Source organism: Azolla caroliniana, unplaced genomic scaffold, assembly GCF_043228905.1.
Source record: "Azolla caroliniana isolate FFs.n. ecotype wild unplaced genomic scaffold, voAzoCaro1.0.p SCAF_15, whole genome shotgun sequence".
Lineage (NCBI taxonomy): Eukaryota > Viridiplantae > Streptophyta > Polypodiopsida > Salviniales > Salviniaceae > Azolla > Azolla caroliniana.
Window position 1 is genome coordinate 15,122,146 of NW_028230450.1, and position 20,690 is coordinate 15,142,835.

At 39.0% G+C, this 20,690-nt stretch overlaps 1 protein-coding gene across 3 annotated transcripts in view; it reads left to right on the forward strand.

Annotated features, from left to right (window-relative positions):
* The first annotated feature begins 8,125 nt into the window (after window positions 1-8,125).
* Window positions 8,126-20,690, forward strand: part of LOC147854786 (respiratory burst oxidase homolog protein A-like) — a 30,490-nt gene continuing 17,925 nt past the window's right edge. The window contains exons 1-6 of one of the 3 annotated variants that reach the window (XM_087331704.1): window positions 8,126-8,818; window positions 8,905-9,044; window positions 9,075-9,931; window positions 12,221-12,386; window positions 12,465-12,513; window positions 12,635-12,748. In XM_087331704.1, coding sequence (XP_087187830.1) covers window positions 9,085-9,931; window positions 12,221-12,386; window positions 12,465-12,513; window positions 12,635-12,748 — 1,176 coding nt within the window. In that variant the 5' untranslated portion in view covers window positions 8,126-8,818; window positions 8,905-9,044; window positions 9,075-9,084. Of the gene's footprint in view, window positions 8,819-8,904; window positions 9,045-9,074; window positions 9,932-11,803; window positions 11,891-12,220; window positions 12,387-12,464; window positions 12,514-12,634; window positions 12,749-20,690 lie in introns of those variants that run through there. The other 2 variants (XM_087331702.1, XM_087331705.1) reach the window with 2 other exon arrangements.

The following is a 20,690-nucleotide window of genomic DNA, read 5'->3' on the forward strand; positions in this document are numbered from 1 at the left end:
GGAGTGTCATCGCCGGTTTCGATGACCCCAGCTATTTTGGCTTCTCAAGATAGGAGAACCATTCCTCATGGTTCGTCATGTGATTGGAAGCACCAGAATCCACATATCACACCTCGTTGGATTTCAAGGTGCTTGCCGCCATAGATTGAACCTTGTGCTTCATGATGAAGGCGGGACTCATTCCGGCTCGCTTTGAGCTTTCTGCAAAGTGTGATCTCTGACGCCTATTTGCATGAGCATGGCTCGATCCAGCTTTGTCCGAATAAACTCTATTCTTCCAACATTCACTTTCTTTCTGCCCCTTCCATCCACAATACCAACAGTTCATCACGATCTTTCTTTGCTGGCTTCCGGCGCGGCCTTGACTCCCCTTGCTCGTCGAGGGTCTGGGGCTGATGTCGGCACCATAGTATGAACCATACATACCATACGTACATTCGCATTCGCATTCACCCTCAAAGAATGATAATTACCATACTTTTGGATTAACTATTTATTATGAGGTAAATAATCCTACAAAATGAAAAAAACATTACAAAATGGGAAAAAAACAAAAAAAAACACGAGAATGTTCGAATAACATTCGCATTCGTTTTCCAACGTAGGAAAACGAATGTTATGCTAGAAGAACACGAATTTTACGTACTATGGTCGCCACCACTTCTATGCCTTCAGTCCTGCTCTTGTCAACCACCTCCATTGCGTGCCGACCCACCTCGTCCGCCACGACCATGGGGCCTATCCGCCTCCGTGTACAATATCTTGTTGTCGACGTGCGCGCTCATCGTCACACCCACGTGGTTTTCTTCAACAAGCAACATTGATTGTAGCTCAAAGAGCGACGATGTGTTCTCTCTCATGCAGACCATCGTTCGGAATGATCCGAATCTAGAAGACAACCCTCTGAGACAGACCTGCACCATTTCATCCTCCTAGACGGTCACGTTGATGGAGGCAAGGGAGTTGCAAATCTCCTTGATCTTGGAGGTGTAGTCGGCCACCGACATGCCTCTCTATCGGACATTTCTCAGCTCTTGTTTGAATTGTGGCTTCCTAGCCCTCATGCTTGTTGCAAAGATCCTCTTCAGGTTTGTCCAAGCATCTTTCGATGTCTTGGCATCTTGGATGTAGCTAAGTGGCTAATCGCCAAGACTGGATGTGAAGCAGTACATTACTCTCCTTGCCACTTGCTCCCAAGCCGGAAAGTCCATGTGTGTCACATATGGTGCTGCATGATTCGCTCCTTCACCGTAACTCTAGTACCCGTGCCCAAGCAAGTATTAGTGCATCTTATATGACCAAGATGAATAGTAGCTCCTATCGAGCTTTTCTGTCAGAAGTGAGTTTCCCATGCCTAAGTCCATGTTCCTGTCTTTTCTGCTCTAGAAGACGAAAGATTGTGTCTGCATTTGTTTGCGTGTCTATTGCAAATGATTCTTTTAACCCTCACGCTCTGATACCATGTAGAAAGATACATGTGCGGAAGCTTATGTGCGAGCATAGCCAGCTCGGTCGGACAATTGAAAGCAAACAGTTAGGAAAACACAGAATTAGAATTAAAAATTTTATCGTCCATAAAGAGGCCAGTTTTGACCTATGGGACCAGAGTATACGTGTGTTCTTGATATGTGTCTCCTTCCTAAGAAGGGGTATTCATACATTGAAGCACAAAGTCTCTATGCGGGAATAAAGCATACACATATGAGCTCAACCTTCTAGGTGGTGTCTTAAGTATGGCACTTAAGTTATCACTCCCTCTTAGTATGTCAACATATCTTGAATGAATTGCACTATATGTCAAGCATGTGAAGTGCAAGTGACATTCATCCTCTACCATGCCTTCATTGCATACTTTACATGTCTTCAAATTCGTTACATTTTGATACCATGATGCAACTTCAATACCTAACTTGTGAGATTGAGTGCAAAGTAATGTAAGGGCTCTACGAGCATTAGTACTCATATTGGTAATGACATAAGGTTGGATACGATCAATAGGCATTCTTGGTTTATATTGAGACCAACATTCAGGGTTGACATTTGCAATGTAGTATTCTAGCTTTGTCCTCTTAGCATCTTCCCACTTCATCCTTAATGATTCCACCAACCTTTCCTCAATCATTACATAAGGCATAGCATCGGCCAAAAGCTCTAAAAGATCATCCATACCCCATCTTCTAAACCATTTCCTTATGTCAACAACCCAACCGGATGAGAGAATCTTACTCTTATGATTCTTTTGTAGCTTACATCCAACATTCCAAGCAAGATGTGGTAATCGCTGATTTGGCATACTCTTTACTTTTGTAATGTATTTATATTTTGGAGTGCCAATATTTATATGGGTCGAACACCTGTTTCCAAGAGCATAACCTAGTAAGAGGTAGTGCATTTAACTCCTATTGCTAAAAACATCTTTTGAATTTTCTCAATCTCATTCCATGCATTAAGAGAGATGGTGCCACCCCATACTTCTACTCCATTATAAAGCAATACTTGAGTTACCGTGGCATTGAACAACATTAGTTTTACTTCCCATCCACAAGTATCACTTTGGTTGCATTGGTTCTCCAAAAGGTAATATGATTTCCAACCGGCTTGGAGCCTAGAATCAAAGCATGCACTGCATTTATTTGTGGCGGCTACATCAATACCAAGATATTTAAAGCTTTGAACAAATTGTATATGTTCACCTCTATATGTGAGCATAGAGTAATGATGAGGTTGGATGGTTTGCACTACCATCATTTTTGTTTTCTCCACATTCACTGCTAGTTCACTACTATGGAAAATTCTTCTAATACCCCAAGTAAATGGCGCACACTAACATGTTGCATCTATTTGGGGGCATTCAATCCTTCTTCTCTTGCAACCTTATTCACAACTTCTTCTAATTTATCAATACATCATCCAAAGAGTGTGGGTGATAGTGGACATCCTTGTTGGACCACCATGTTACTTAAAAAGTGCTTTGAGAATCCACTATCCATTTTTAGTTGGCATTTAACTTGTTCATATAGGCGTGCAACAACAACTTGGTACTCTAATGACATGTCAATCTCTGCCATTCTATTCTAAAGCTCACTTCTTGGTACGATTTCAAAAGCTTTCTTGAAATCAACAAAACAAGAATAAAGGGTTTTTCCTGGTACTCTCTTCCATGATTACTCCCAATGTGACCAAATGATCCATAGTGGAGTGTTCTGGTCTAAATCTTGCTTGCCCAAGTGGTCTTTTTCTTGTACTTTCAACCCATGTGCTTATCTTTTGCTCCATAATAGTGCTATATAATTTAGCAATAGTTGAGCTCATCATTATTGTACGATAATTTGATACTTGATTCTTATCTCCGGCTTTAAATATTGGTTTAATCCAATTCATAAGCCAATCATTTGGAAAACCTTGTTTTATTGCTTGCTCTATAATTGTCATTGTCCATTTTAAAAGCTCACTTGAGACGTAGGTTGCATCTACTGCTTTCCCACTCGCCATCTTCTTTATTCCCTTATTGACATCATCAATATCGATACATGTAGTGCATGGTGTTTCAATTTTCTCAACCATAGGAGTCACACCTTCATGCATATATAGGCTTTGTACATGGTCTAACATCTCTTCATTTGTAAAGTGAACTTTCACATCTTCTTTCTTACCCTTGAGTTGTCCCCATGCTAACTTTTTGGAGGTTAAACAAGTTTTTCTTTTTCATCTCTTGCATTTGGAAATATCTTCTTTTATTTCTCCTCACTACTTTCTTATATAGGTTCCATGCAACAATCTTTTCATTTTCCCCTTCTATGGACTTAAACAATTTGTGACACATCTTACATTCATCATCGAACCAAGAATTACATGGAAAATTATACATCTTATGCCCACACACATGCCTCTTAAAGTATTGATATCCAACCTTAAGGATGATATCCTTCAAATGTTGCCAGAGAGAGAGAGAGAGAGAGTTACGTAGACAACTACAACTTAAATTACAAAAAACTTTGTTCTACATACAAATGTGCTCAGTGCACTTTTTATACAAGCCCTAATTGAGGGCTAACACATACTTGTTTGCTCATTAACTGAGTCTGACACTAATTAGCCTATAATAGTAGGCCTATTTACTAAAATAGGCATTTAGGCTTCCTAACGACCTGTCGGATTCCATTCGATTCGGGCCTACTTGATCGATCTATGTTCGATCTGGCTTTCGGCTTATTCAGTCAATCGTCCCATATCGAGCTTGTCTACTCAACACAAAAGAATGGAGGCAACAACATCGTAGCAAACTAGGTTACAAGTCAATATATACAATAACTGAACTAGGGCAACTTCCCTTTAGTCTAATTACATAAATGTCCTAAACGTAGTCTGTCCAAGTGGGACGGTGTGAATACGTCCATTATACCATGTATTCGACACTACCCCCACCCTAGAAGGATTCAATTTTCAAACTTTCTTATTTTCTAGTATTAATAGTATAAAAAGTTATGTTTTTTGGCAATGTTTCTTTTGTACACCATAGTTTGCTTTCACCCCAATACATGTTAAAGCCCATCATATTGTGTGCCATCTAAACCATTGTTTCCATAAGACTTAGTTCACACTCACCACAATATAAGATGGGGTGTTGGAGCACCAGTGATGAGATTAGTCAACTATGTACACTTTGTTGTAAATAGATTCACAATATGATACAATGCTTTGCGTTCGTCACATTTGAGTATGCTTCCCACACAAACCTAACGCTTACATGAATTTCTCATAATCAACTATGTACACTTTGTTGTAAATAGATTCACAATATGATACAATGCTTTGCGTTCGTCACACTTGAGTATGCTTCCCACACAAACCTAACACTTACATGAATTTCTCATAATCATAGAGTGCATTCTCAATTGTGACATTCATTAGTAAAGTTCTTGAACATTGAGAGTTGCTACTCACTTTCACATCTATTTCATGAAAATGTTACATTGTTGGTCTCATATGTCATATTTGACCTCCAAAGGCGATAATAAATTGTATTTGTCTCTTATTCTCTGTCTATCTCCCCCCTCACACACACACACACACACACACACACACACACAACATAACACCACATATATACATATATCGTAATTAATTCCATTGTATCTATACACTTTAATCCTCCATAGAACAAAGTTCTTCATAAACTTCTCAATAACAAATTTTGTAACTAAGGTTCAATATCTTATGTGAATCTTCTGTTATCTATATATATATTATGTGACAAAATGCAAGCTTTATCAATACACACACATATCTCACTTAATGCACTTTGATCTTCCAAAGAACTATGCTCTCTAGTTCTTTATAACATTCTCTATAAAAACTCTTGTGCCTAAGTTTTTGTATCTTATGATAAGGTTCCATGCTATACATATACATTGTATGTTTCAAAGCACAAACTTTATTCTTACACTATCATGGTCATGTATTTAGTTTCATCAATATGGTAACCTTTAATTAAAACCTAATTATTTGTTGGGATGTCTAAAATCTTTGATATGATGTATGTACATAAAGTCAATGCTTTCTCAAAGTGCTTGTCAACAATATAGTGTCTTGTTTCAATTGCCTCAAACACTCGTTTCTTTGCTTTTTTATTTAAACGCATACTAGTAGGAAAAAAACATATGAGAAGAAGAAACTAAAAACATGCAATAGTTAAGAACTATTAAATATGACACCACAAAAAGACTCATCACCACCAACAAGATCCCACTACCAAACATTTCATTCATCTTCCACCTATGATTTCATGTTTTACCAGTTCAACTAGTACATTAGGGACCACGAAGAGATACCTCCTACTTATACATTACTTTCGACTTCATAGGGAATTTTTATCAATCCAAAACACTATGAGGGAGATCATGACGGAAACCATGTTGGGGGAAACATTTATTGTATTCTTCGCACACACATGATTGTATGACCAATTATGTTGATTAATCTAGAGAGAGAGAGAGATCATGTTCTTCTAGGAAGGAAAATGGGGCCTAATACGACATGTTTTTATTTACTTCCCTTTGTCAATAGAACTCCACTCCTTAAGGCTTATGCATTTAGGGGGAGCTAGAGATGGAGAAGTCAAATTCTCAAGGTTAAACTTTCTTAAAGTAACCAAGAAACTTTCTAACCAATAGTTCCCTTGGTTGCATTCAAAGTGAAAAATGTGGAATGTTCTTGTGGTCTCCTATTTGTGGGAAGGATAAACCTCCTAGAATCTCTCTATAAATTTGCAATATTAGAGGTGGATCATTAGTGATATAGATTTCAAACAAGACCCTTGCGCTCTAAACAACATTATACTTCTATGAGCTGGGGGCATGGGAGGGAGAGCAAGGTTAACTGTACAATGCATTCTTTGCTTCCTAGTATTAACTACTTCAACCACCATTTGATGCCCCTAAAATATGATTACATGCTTCTGGGATATTAAACTATTTTCTTGACAAGGTTTGTTGTTTGATGCTAACAACTACAATAACGAAAAAGGAAAATTGATGCGAATTGCCCCATCACAAAAAAACTTTTCAACCATCAAAAGTATGTGTTATGCATTTTTAAGACATGATGTATTCAAGTATTGTTAAAATATAAACCATGAGAATAAAGAGCCTAGCCCAATAAATGTATTGTTATAAGTGGATATTGAAAGATAAAGAGAGAATATGTAAAATGGAATGAATGATTGGAAACTAGCAATGAAACGCCAACATGTAGTTTTAACTTTAAATTTAGTGAAACACTCAACACCTAGTACATTTCTATAATGTAAAATGCATAATACAGATTGTTTTAATATCTCAAAGCATATAAAATAAACTAGTGAATGAGCTTGTGTTGCAAAAGACATTATTAGTGTGACCCGTACTAGTCTACAAGAAATGTATGGATTCGTTTATCTTGTTAATTTTGCCATATAGCAATTGTGTTTAAAAAATAAGTCTCCAAAGTGTTCTATGGCTATGGGTGGAACACGAAAGACTCTTCAAAATATATTGTGCTTAGTATATATCAAGGCCGACAGACGTATAAGTGATATTCAAAGAAACGAGAATTAATCACTTGACAATTATGTGTATGGGAATTGGGAATTGATGTCCATCCTAAAAGAATAAACTTTATTGTAGGGATCAATGCCACTTATATCACTTAAACTCTTCTGATTTGGAAATGTTGGAATGAAAACCTTCATTGTGAAATATATCTTTAGGTTCTTTGTGGATAGTGAACCATAGCAAATATGGGTTGTGGCTTAGTTACTTACACACATTACATTGTTGTCGATATATTTATTAAGACATCAATGTTTCAATATATACTTGCTATTATTTGGAATTTGGGGATTATAGAGTTAAGACATGTTTTTCCTCAAGAGATAACATGAATAGCCATAATCCATGCTTAAAACAATTGTACCTTCAATCAAAATTTCCTTCAAATCAATAAAAACTTAAATTCATCATATAAGACAACATCCCGTAAAAACTAGTTTCAAGTATTCCAAAAAGTGTGTTGCCAATATGTATGTATGTGTATGCCCTCCATTCGTATCTTGGTTCATCTCGCTCAACGAGCTAAGTGTTTTAAACAGAACATGTTTCTAATCGTGGATATCTCAATAGTCAATGCAAGAGCCCATTCTTTTTGCACTTTAGGCAGTAACTTATGGTTTAAACATGCTTCACCTTGTGAGTGTGTTTAGGTGATGGACGTGTATTGACAATAGCAAGACACAATGGAAAGCTCATACATGACAAGGTGTCAAACGATGGGAAAGTTACGTCGAGCCAGCATTATCAAATATGATCACAAGTCAAAGGCAACTTTTGCATCTTATATCATTTGATTATATTTTGTGAGTGGAGAAATGAGTTGGGAGGATTCCAAGAAACGTGTATTGAGCTAGTGTGGGTAGGTTTGATCAATGTTGTTGTTGTTGTTGTTGTTACTACTGTTGGCATAGGGTTCAAAAACCTTTAGAATGGCACATGGTTTAAGGCTCAGAAACCTTCATGATTGCTTTTCTCCTTTACGATATTTTTTATATGACGATTCTCTAGAGCTTCACAACAAAGAAAAGCGAGAGCTTCATCTTCTCCAACCTTAAACTTCTTTTTGGAACACATATATTCTTGTGTGCCCTCACAAAGAAGAAACCTTCTTTGCTTTCTCTCTTCCCTTCTTTTCACACCATAAGGTGGACAACAAATACTCTTCGTTCTTCCTTTTTTTCTTTTCTTTTATATATATATATATATATAATAACATTCTTTTTTAGCTTCAAAAAATGACCTTCTTTGCTTTCCTTCTCTTTTCCCTTTCACACTGTAAGGTGGACAACAACTCTTTCTTTTTGGGCACTTTCACACTATTGGCAAACATCCATCTTATTTGACAAATCTTTTTTATCCACTTTCTAACAAAAAGGCCTTAGAACCTCCTAAAAGAGCAAAGCTCTCCCTTCACTTGTGATACTACCTACCTCCATTAGGCAATTAATGAGGACTATGGAAGACATTAAGGAAGTAATGCAACGGATTAATCCGCATACAATGCGATTAATTGCTGGATGATGATGAAACAGATAATTAATATATCCCAATACCAAAAAAAGGATTTGAATAGAAGCTCGATGAGCGATTGAGGGGAGAATACTCGATTCGGTAGGTCATTAGGAAGTTAAAGGATGATTATGCATGCAATTACACAACTAATAGACAATTCTTCGGGCGAATAAGCAATCCCTAAAACAATTACTTATGCGGCCAATTGAGCAATCAAGGTATGATTCTACAAGCATTTAATCAAAAATTTAAATGCATCATTATATTATGGGAGGAAGTAAGTAACCAATGCATTGTTTCTCAGGACATGTGGGATATTACCGGGTCCATATTGTTTCGACCAATTTAAGCAATCGATGTGCGGAAACACATGCAATTGAGCGAAGACCAGTGAATTAATTACAGGGATTAATCAATAATTCGATACAATTGGCAGTCTATCCACATCATCATCATCATCATCATCATCATCATCATCATCATCATGTCTACAGACGAGCCGATGATTAATGGCAATGGGGCGAAAGTGATGCTAGAATTGACACTCGACGTTCGACCCGATAATGTGAGCTTCATGAGCCTCACTGCCAAGCAATTCGATTACAACGGTCGACAATTTGGCGGCAATCTATCTCCCATTGACAACAATCATGCTCTTCTTCATGTGATCTCATGCGATGACGATGTTTACGAGCATTTCTATGGAGATGCCGAATTAGAGGCGTATTCCGATGCAGAATTAGAGGCATTGAGCCCTAATAATAATGTGCCCCCGGGATCACCACGGACTAGCCTCCGCGAATTCATGCGGATGACCATGACCGACGAGGAGAAAAATGAGGGAATGAATGCTAAAGTTGGCGGAGTCATGGTTAATTATGGCGAAGAAGGGCGATTCCGAGAGGAGAATCGCAAAAGTGGCGAAACTCGATCGGGCACATTATTAGGGCAAATGAGGGCAAATGAGGGCACAAATCGGGCGAACAACTACTCCTACCAGCCTTCTTCTTCGGATGGGAATCTGGTGGCACAATCAGGGGCTATTGATAAATTAGGGGTAGGGATGGGGGATAGATCATTGTCATCATCATCGTCATCGGAAAAGGAAGAGGTAGCGAAGAATTTGGAGATAGTTGGGGTAGCGGCATTGGGGAAGTCGAAATCGAGGACGGAGCAAGCGCTGGAAGGGCTGAGATTCATAAAGAAAACTACGGAGAATTACGGGGAGGAAGGGATGGAGGCGATGTGGCGAGAGGTGGGAGGCCGATTCGATGCCCTCTCCGATCCTTCTTCGGCCATGCTCAGCAGAGCCAAGTTTGGTGAATGTATTGGTATATCACCTACACTACTTCTTACTACTTACTACTACTACTACTACTACAACTAGTAGTAGTAGTAGTACTACTACTACTAACAATAAAAATCTTCTCTATCTTCCTCCTCCTTTGTTTCTTCTTTCTTTTTCTTCTTCTTTCTTCTTTGTTTGTTCTTTCTTTTTCTTCTTCTTTCTTTCTTTCTTCTTTCTTCTTCTTTTTTTTTATGAAATGTAAGTTTGCTATTAAAACAAGATCATAATACAACCCTTCCTATCTCCACTACTTAGTAGTACTACCACTAGACACTCATAAAAATCTTCTCTATCTTCCTCTTTCTTCTTCTTCTTCTTTCTTTCTTCTTCTTCTTCTGCTTTTTCTTTCTTGCTTGGTTTCTGTTTTTCCTTCCTTCTTGTTCTTCCTTGTTTCCTGAATGTTTCTTTCTTCTTCTTCTGAAATGTATCTTTTGTTATTAAAACATGATGATAATGCAACCCTTGGTAGCTCCACTACTTCATTAGATCGCACCTTCATTAGTAGCTACCTGACAAGGTAAACCCTCTCAAGTATTGTAATACTAGATGAATAACTCGTATTGTAATACTAGATGAATAACTCTACCTCATCTTGGGACAACGTCCCCATCCAACATAGTTACGAAAATTGCCAAATCAACTTCCCTTTCATTTCAAGGAGTTCTTGTGTTACGTTACCCCACAATGCCCATCAAATAAGAACCCATTTCTCATGGTTCAATTAAACTACATCCCCCAATACTTAAGATAGTCAAACACAACCTGATATGATGGTGTGGATATAGTTTTATCATCATCAATAAAAACCCCCACTTAAAAGGTGACAAAATACTTCTTGTTATTGATGCCCAATTTTGTGATATAACCACCCAAATTTCTTTAGTAACCAAACATGTAAAATTTGTAATGAACCTATGTCTAGCAGCTTCGTCAACCATTGTACACAAAAAACATGTCCCATTTGAAATATGTCTTCATTTTAAAGCCATCACCAAAGGCAACCCATTGACCATCACCTTTCTTCTTTCTTTCTTTCTTTCTTTCTTTCTTCTACTTTTTCTTCTTCCTCTACTTATGTACATGTGTGTGGATAAGTTTGTGAGAGAGCCCATGTCTTCACCTTCCATACTAGCTTGCTCACATTTCAATTATAGACCCCCGGGCCTCACCTCTTCGCCAGTAACGATTGCAATGATCTACCACACCTTCTCATAAAATTCTAACTAGTAGAGATGACATTCTACTAAGGGGCTATTTACTCATTTGTTTGAGTAGAGAGATAGAACATGCCAATAGCCTTGATGAAAACATCCTCTTGAGATTAGGATGTTGATGATAAATATATATATACATAGAGAGAGAGAGAGAGAGAGAGAGAGAGAGAGAGAGAGAGAGAGAGAGAGAGAGAGGGAGAGATTTTAATGTTAACTTTGGAGCTCAAATATCACCTATAAGGCCAAAACTATATAGTTAAATTAACTTCATATGTATATCAAAGCGAGTAGTAGTCTCCATATCTAAGAACTTTATTAATGAATGTCACAATTGAGAGTGCACACCATGGTTATGAGATAAATTCAAAGATGTGTTAAAAGCATAATCGAAATGTGATCAGAGGGAAAGCATTGAATGAAAAGTGTGATGCTCTTACTCCCGAGCATATGGATAACCGACTAGACTCAGTACATGCCTTAAAGTCATGCCTCAAATCAAGCTAGTGTGGATATCCAAGTGCCTTAGAGATGGGGGTGATTATGAACAAGTTGTGTGTGTTTAGTCCATTGTGTAGACAATGGGGAAAACATTCATAGGTAAAAGTGCTTAGTTGTAGTATCACATACACGGTCTCCTCTCGTAGTTAAACCTCTCCAACTCCATTATCAATTATGAGGTCATGCTTACAAGTGAAAGAAGGATGATTTTCCTTATAGATTTGAATGGGGTGAGGATGAACATTAATACTCAAATTCTTCTATGAAATTGGCATAGTAATGGTTGTAATAAACAATGAACAATCAATTATTTCATTGTGTGTGTATATCATTCTTGTTTAGTTAATGAATAAGAAGACCATGTAACGTAATTTTAATTTGGATGGTTACTTCTCTTTTATCATATTGACAAGCAAGAAATCACAAGGTTATTGGAATTTATGTGGCTTTTGTCCTTATAATTCGACTCTTTCATGATTTGGAATAAATGATATGTTATGCCTATGTTAATGAGCCATGATTATTGTCAAATTAAATTGAATGTATGGCATGTAATGCAGGAATGAGTGAATCCAACGAATTTGCGGTGGAGTTGCTAGATGCTTTAACAAGGAGACGGTTTGGAGTGGATAAGGTGAAATGGATATCCAAAGAGGACCTCCACAAGTATTGGAAACAAATTTCAGACCGAAGCTTTCACTCTCGCACCCAAATATTTTTTGATTTGTATGTAGCTAATAAATTACTTTATCACACAATGTAAATGTAAATGGTAGCCAACAATGTATGATATATATGTGACAGATGCGATAAAGACTCCGATGGCCGTATTGCTGAGAAAGAGGTTAAAGAGGTATAGCTAGAAGTTACTTACTGCCATTTTAGCTAGAAGATAATATAGAAGAATTATGTTGTGAAATGCATTTGCATTGCATTAGTAACCACCCATTTTTATTTACACCCATTCTTTCTAGGTCATCCTTCTAAGTGCATCGGCAAATAAGTTATCAATGATGAGAGAGCAAGCTGAAGAATATGCTGCCTTGATAATGGAAGAACTTGATCGAGATAATAAAGGTTATATTGAGGTATGTTGGTTTGACACAGTTTCTCATTTCTTTTAGGAAAATACTTTGATGTTCACAAACCTTCCTATAGTTGCACTCCCTTCATATGCTCCCATTGATTATGAATGACTCATTATATGTTTAAAAGGTATAACACCAATATTTTTCTCTCCTATTGCTAGATATTATTTGATATTACTCAAAAGGCGACCAACAGAAAACACTAAAACATTTAGTATATGAAGTACAAAACACATCAATAGAAATACTTTTCTTATCTATGATGTTTGAATGGGTGGGAACACATGAGTTCATGTCATCGTCACAACTACATAACTAGATTACATATCCCCAAATAATTCGAGGGGGTTTAAAATCCAAAAATTAAAGACTCTAAAGAATTAGGAAACACTTTAACCATAAACGTGTGTTTCCTCATTGCCAATGCACTTTAGGTTTAACCATTGAAAGCACAAGACGGAGCATTGGGACTCTAATAATTATATGTATATTTTAATGCTTCATGAGAAGTATTTCACTTTTATCACACATTTAGTTCTTTTCTTTCCTATTGGAGCTCAATTTTCTTTTATCATGGACAATATCTAGACAAATCATTGTCACTGTAGACAACATAATTTTTTCTTTTGGAGTGTTGTCGATTTTACCCTAGAGACACAGTCACACATGTCCATACACATAGAGACATAGAAACATAATCGAGAGACAATTCATGAAAATGATTTGATACACTCGTGTGCTTTAAGCGCTTTGACAAACACATAATTTCACTTAAACTTCAAAGAAATTAATAAAAGTTAAAACATTAATAAATGGATGACAAATGAGGGAAAATGAATCAATCATAAATTGTTGCATTATGGGAAAATCGAGACATTAAAAACACTTTTAATGAGTTGGTCAATGACTACTCTTAATGAGTGATTGTCGTCAGTTGTGCAAAGAGAATTCATCTCGAACACCTCAACCATTTATCATTCGTCTCCTCACTCCTCTCTAATCTACCACTAAGTCTTGCCTCTCACCCCCTCACCTCTTTATAAACCCATGTTATTCCTAATATAGGCCACGACTCATTACCATTCAACTATACAATATACTTTAAGAAGAACATTTTTCTACATTTTTTGAAGTGATCCTAATCATATATTGTTTTGGAGGAAAGGTAAAAACTAATTCTTTAATCATTATCAATAAAGATAGGGTCAACAATCCTTGCAATGGCAATAGGTGTAGTAATAAACATAGAGGCAAACTTATAAAGGTTTTGTACTTGTCGTCCATTAAGCATTTTGGAGGAGATTCATGATTTCGCATGATTCTCTACTAAAATAGAGATATAGAATGAAGGAAAATGGAAGAAGTCCTTAATTGCTAAGTGCCACAAATGGGTATCATGACATATGACTCAAAACAACAAAGTCAAAATCAAATAGTCTAGTGCCTCTAGTTAAAGGTCAACTAGTAGAAGAAGATATGGCTACTAGAAGAGGATGAAGATATGGATAGTAAAAGAAGTAGATAATGTTGAATCCACATGCATCACTTACGTTTTTTGAAGTATTGATTCACGAGGAGACAAGCCTTTGGATAAAAAAACGGAGACACGTGACAAGTCAAAGATGTCAAGGATGTTGATGAGTGTGACAAAATTCAGTAGTCCTAAAACTTAAGTGACATTGAAGGTGTCTTTTTCATAGTGCAGAAACACCGACGAAATGTTCAATTTATGGGTAAAACTAATTACCTCTAAGAACATAAGTTTTAGCTAGGAAAATGTTCTAGAATAAATTGTTCACCTTTAGACTAGTAAATGATGACTTCTTTTTTTTCCAAAAACAAAACTCCTTCCATCAGTTATAAAGATTTTATAGATGAGATTATTATATACAAATCCCTATAGGGACACGATTGGTCCATCTTATGTGGATGCCCACTGCCTTAAGAAAGGGAGAGGACGACCATTGTTGGATAAAGGCTAGTCATTGTCTTTCAACTCTATTGGAGTCGCCCTTGAGGCCATCATATTGGTTCTTTAGAGTGGTTATAGCTTCACTCCATATCTCTTGCATTAACATTATTGGTTGCGCGCTTTGGTTGGAGAAGACCTGTCTACATCGTTGTTTCCATAAAATCCAAAGAGTTATTGGGCTGACCACGATTGGTCCATCTTATGTGGATGCCCACTGCCTCAAGAAAGGGAGAGGACAACCATTGTTGGATAAAGGCTAGTCATTGTCTTTCAACTCTATTGGAGTCGCCCTTGAGGCCATCATATTGGTTCTTTAGAGTGGCTATAGCTTCACTCCATATCTCTTGCATTAACATTATTGGTTGCGCGCTTTGGTTGGAGAAGACCTGTCTATATCGTTGTTTCCATAAAATCCAAAGAGTTATTGGGTTGACCAAGTCCAACACAACTTGAGATTTGGCACTAATAGGAGTTGAGTGCATATTGCCAATGGTGGAGAAAAAAAACCTCTTGTGCTTTTATAATCAAAGCCATCCCCTCTTCCTGATGCTCATATCTGTCAACTGGGGCCTGCCATGATAGACAACATACATTCCCCCACTTGATTGAGCCTTGCACCTGGCATAATTGCAATAAGCAGCCAACCCCCCGCCATATTTGATGGGACTCTAGGCAGTCCCATTGAGCGTGTCGTATTGATTCTACTACAGTTGGACATGCTACACAATTAGGAGAGCTGAGGTTCCCACGCTGCCATGCACCAACCGGTAGTGACCTATGTATTAATAACCATTGGAAAGTGGTGATTTGCCTCGTGTGTTGTTGTTTCCAGAGTTTCTGCCAAAACTTGGTGATAATTGTGTAAGGAACATGATATGTTTTCCAGACCTTTGCAGCAGCCGGGTCTCGGGCAGATTGAGTAGTTATAATATGACGACCCAATCTAGTTGTGAATTGAAAGAAAGGGATAGGTTGGCTTCCTTGACCCCCGTAAGGATCACGCCATGTCCATTACAAAGGGTCCCAACAGACCTTACATAACCATGTGTTTTCATGAGTACATATGTGCCAATCTGGTTGTACTTTGACTAGATCAGGATCTACAATCCATTTATGCCTAGTATATGCTAGTACTCGAATTGCCTTATGTTGTGTTGATGTCTCATTGTCCTACAGTTCAGAGCCTTCGATCTTGTCCGGTGTGTCCCTACCTCTTCGGAGCAAAGAGCCCTCCTCCTTGTAACCTATCCATCTCTCCGTTGTTGTCCTTTGATGAGCATCTTCCCTAATTGGTAGAGCGTTAATGATTTCAGATCTCATAGCCCATCTGCCCCTGATTCCATGGAGGATGTTGGCTTGGTCTTGTATTGGTAATGGCATAAACTGTCTCCAATATTCTATACTTTTTCTTGGACCTTCCAACATGTATCCCCATGACAACCCCTTGCTTGATCCAATTAGTTGATTAGATTCATCCCTAATACATGGGTTCCAAAGGATACGTTGACTAAGCCAGGCAGTTTCGGAATTGGGTTGATCACACTTGAGTCCTCGTCTAATGTCACACCACGCCTTCCACATGGATGCACTAAATCTATCCTCTAGTTGGCGGGAGAAACTAGGTTTGAGATCCATGTTTAGAATCCATCTAGTTTGGGGGGCCCAATTGGTCCCTTTTCGTGGCCTAAAGTAAGCGAAGCGCAACCGTAGTAGCATTTTCCAGCTGTCATTCCCTGGTTGGAGTCCTCACACCACAAATTTGGCAAGTAGGGCTTTTGATTGTGAGAGGGGATCAATAAGACCTAATCCTCCTCTCGACTTAGGTGATGTGAGTATAGGCCACGCCACCTTGGCCCGAGTTGCATGATCTTCCTTACTAGACCAAATGTAATTGCGTACCAATGGCTGAATCTGGCGTATACTTTCCTTGGAGATTGTCCAGCATGATAGGTTGTACCATGCTGTCGCGAGTAATACTTGGTTTGCCACTATGATGCGCCCCGCTAGCGAGAGTTTTTTTGAACTCCAATGTATTAACTTTTGTCGGATGGAGTGAATAACTAGTGTAATCATAGTTTCCATAGGTATGTTGAAACCAATTTGGAAACCCAAATATTTGGTGCTCTCTCCTTGATTGATCTACTTGAAAGCAGGATCTAGGTGCCACGTAGGATGTGCATCATGAGAGAGCCATATTGCACAAGATTTGTGCCAATTGATCGATCTCTTGCAAAGCAAATGATGACTATTAGGTACTCTAGTATAACAACTATGGAAATACACAACATTCAATATGTAATTGGGTCAATATAGCAAATAGGAAATTTACTTCTGATGATATGTCTCATTCTTACTTCATATTCGAGATTGTATGGAGCTTTGCATTAGACAATTTATGACCATTGGGACCACATAAATGTCTAATGAAAAAAATCTTTCATTCTTCATATTTGGACTTTTCACCTTATATAATTAGATATGTGTACCTTCAAAATTCTCCAACATCTTCTCACTATCATATATGTGATCAAATATAAACTTTCAAAACAATTTGATCTTTAGACTTGTTTGTCACTAAATATCCTTTCATGGGGATGTCATCACAAAACAACATTGTTATGATAAAAATGTAGACCTATAAATCTTGTTCATCATATGAGCAACCAAGTTTGCCATTCCTTATTGTAAAGTGCACATTCTCAAAGGTCCAATTGGATTTCTCATTGTCATAATCTCACAGTTGTCGACAGTTAATTGAATTAATCATAGCTAGAACATAATGTATTGATCTAATTAATTTTCTAACCCACAAAGGCTTTAATGATAATATTGATGTTTGGTCCACTTTTAAAGTTATTAATTGTCACCTTATTGTCTAGTTATAGATATTAAATGACTTGTAACGACTCCTTCTTTTGTTCTATAAGCCACATTTGGAGTATAATGCATTTTATGACATAAGGATTCCCATCATACCCATTTCTCTTTAGAAATTGGATTAGCTTTGGCATGAGTGCCTTCAAAACTAAAAGAGGCATTAAGTTCCATGGTATGTGCTATATTGTGAACATCGTCGTTGATTATATAGGTGTTAGGCTTGCACACCTAACTTCTATTAGTGAGAAAGCATTTTCAGCATTTCCTAGAACCATTTTTCTTCTTGAGGTCATAGAAGTCAACTCTAACAATTTGGAGGTTCCTTTGGGATTTTCCTACAAAGATATGGTTGATGGAACTTAAGTTCCATAATGTTGAGCCAAAATGAGAATTCCTTCATTTGCCATTATTGATCTCGTTTACATCTTGATGTTGGGTGTCTTTTGATTACATATACTCTTCTTTTAGGTCATTGATCATATCATGGAAGGAAATTTCCTATATAAGCCCTATAATTTCTTCATTCTCTTCTAGTATGAAAGAGGATTATAGTATCTATTTTAAATATTCTATCATTGATTTTCCTTTAGTACTCTCTGTTGGAAGCAATGTCGTCTGTGCGGAAGATCAAGAAGCACTCGATTCCTGTTTATTCCCTGTGAATGACAGAATGTAGGTCGTTGCACAGAGAGAGAGAGAGAGAGAGAGAGAGAGAGGCACAAAAAAGTCTTTCTATTGCATAAACTAGAATACAACAACCAACCTCACAAAGAGGTTACAAGGTCACTATATATAGTGACCAACTTAGGGCAACTACCCTTTATGCTAATTACATAAATGGCCAAAACGGGATAGTGTGAATACGTCCATTATACACATGTATTCGACACTCCCCCGTAATGGGCGTATACATGGGTTATCTAAGATTACAGGTATAGACTTAGGTTCTCGGACATATCAGCTTTGTTCGAGTCGGCAGGGTCCGAAGGCAGAAGACCGAACTGGTCGGGTCGGAACAGTTGAAGCCGATCATTAAGGAACTGATGTCGGTTGTCGGGAACCATCCTGCTCTGTGTCCGGCTCTAACCGGACTGGTTTGTCGTTACGCCCATCTGATGCCGAAGAGACCGAAAACGGTCTGCCGAAAGACACTTGGTCATTCCATCTGCGACATTGTCGGTTGTGGATATTTTCTCTAGACCGATTTTCCCTGAGATGACGCAGTCCCGAACGAAGTGATATCGAACGTCGATATTCTTGGAGGCGTTGTGGTGAACCGGATTTTTCGACAAGGCAACAGCACCTTGACTGTCGCTGTAGACAACTGGAGCCGAGTCATGGTCGACTTGTCGAAACGTGTGCGCCAGCCGACCAAGCCATAAGGCTTCTTTTGCTGCGTCGAACGCAGCTACATATTCTGCTTCGGTCGTTGAGGTCGCTGTGCATTCCTGAAGTTTCGACTTCCACGAGATTGCTCCATTGCCGAATTTGAAGCAGTATCCGGTTGTTGATTTCCGACTGTCTATACAGCCGGCGAAGTCCGAGTCGGTGTAACCGACTACGCCTGAGGTTCGGTTCGAACCGAAAAGAATGCCGTGATCTTTTGTGCCAGCCAGATATCTGAACACATGCTTGACTGCGTTCCAATGCGATCGGCCAGGATTGTGCATAAATCTGCTGACGACTCCTACAGCGTGAGAAATATCAGGCCGTGTCGCGACCATCAGGTACATAAGGGAGCCGACTGCCGGTGCATACGGTACCGACTTCATATCTTCCCCCTCCGGACCGGATGTCGGGCAGTCTCGCTGAGAGAGCCGAAGATTCATGGGGAGCGGGGTTGAAGCAGATTTGGCTGATTGCATGTTGAAGCGTTCCAAGACACGTCCGATGTAGTCGGTCTGAGACAAAAAAAGATGTCGTTGATCGCGATGCCGACTAATCTTCATGCCGAGTATGTGTCGTGCCGGACCGAGGTCCTTCATGGCAAACTTCAACCGCAGTTGCCGAACGAGATCGGCAAGTTCGCCCGAGTGGCGTCCAGAAATTAGCATGTCGTCCACGTAAATGATGAGGAAGATGGGTGATCCATCTTGAGCTGTGTTGGTAAAGAGACAATGGTCCTCATCGCTTTTTGAGAAGCCGATCGATTGGATGAAGTCGTCGAACTTCTTGTACCATTGTCGCGGTGCCTGTTTGAGGCCGTATAGACTCTTCCTGAGTCGGCAGACTAGATGTTCTTGGCCAGGTGCCACGAAGCCTTTTGGCTGCTCCATATAAATTTCCTCCTCGAGATCACCATGGAGGAAGGCTGTTTTGACATCTAGCTGAATCAGCTCCAGGTTGTCGGCTGCCACGACGCCGAGCAGAAAACGAAGGGTTGTCATTTTCACCACTGGTGAAAAAATCTCGTCGAAGTCGACGCCATATTCTTGTCGGAAGCCCTTCGCAACCAATCTGGCCTTGTACTTTGGGGTGGTCGAATCAGACGTCTCTTTTAGTCGATAGACCCACTTGCAAGGAAGAGCACGTCGGTTCCTCGGTAATTCGACCAAATCCCAAGTCTTGTTTGCCCGAATGGAGTGCATTTCCGACTCCATCGCCAGATGCCAGGTGGCCGAATCGACAGATGTCGATGCTTCTTCGTAAGACGTCGGTTCGCCGGCGTCGGTGAAGAAAATTCCAGGAGAATACCTCTCCGGAGGTTGCGACAGTCTCTCGGATCGTCGAGGTATGATTGGACTGGTCGCATCAGGTATCGAGGTCGGATGGTCCGAAACCGAAACATTCGGCTGTGCCGAGTCAGAGTTGTCCGAGTCGGTAGTATAAGGTTCAGCTACCCGTGAAGCTGACCGTGTGTTGAGAGCGGGGCCTTCTTGAAGGGTCGGCACATCGGAGAATGTTACCCTTCGGACTTCGATCGGTTTTTCGACTGATGGATTCATAGCCGACTCGTTGAACACAACGTCCGAACTTCGAACGATTTGTCTGCGTTCGGGGTCCCAGAGTCGGTATCCCATTTCGCCGTCTGATCCATATCCAAGGAAAATGCATTTCCTGGACCGAGGTGCAAGTTTTCGGCGATCATCTTTC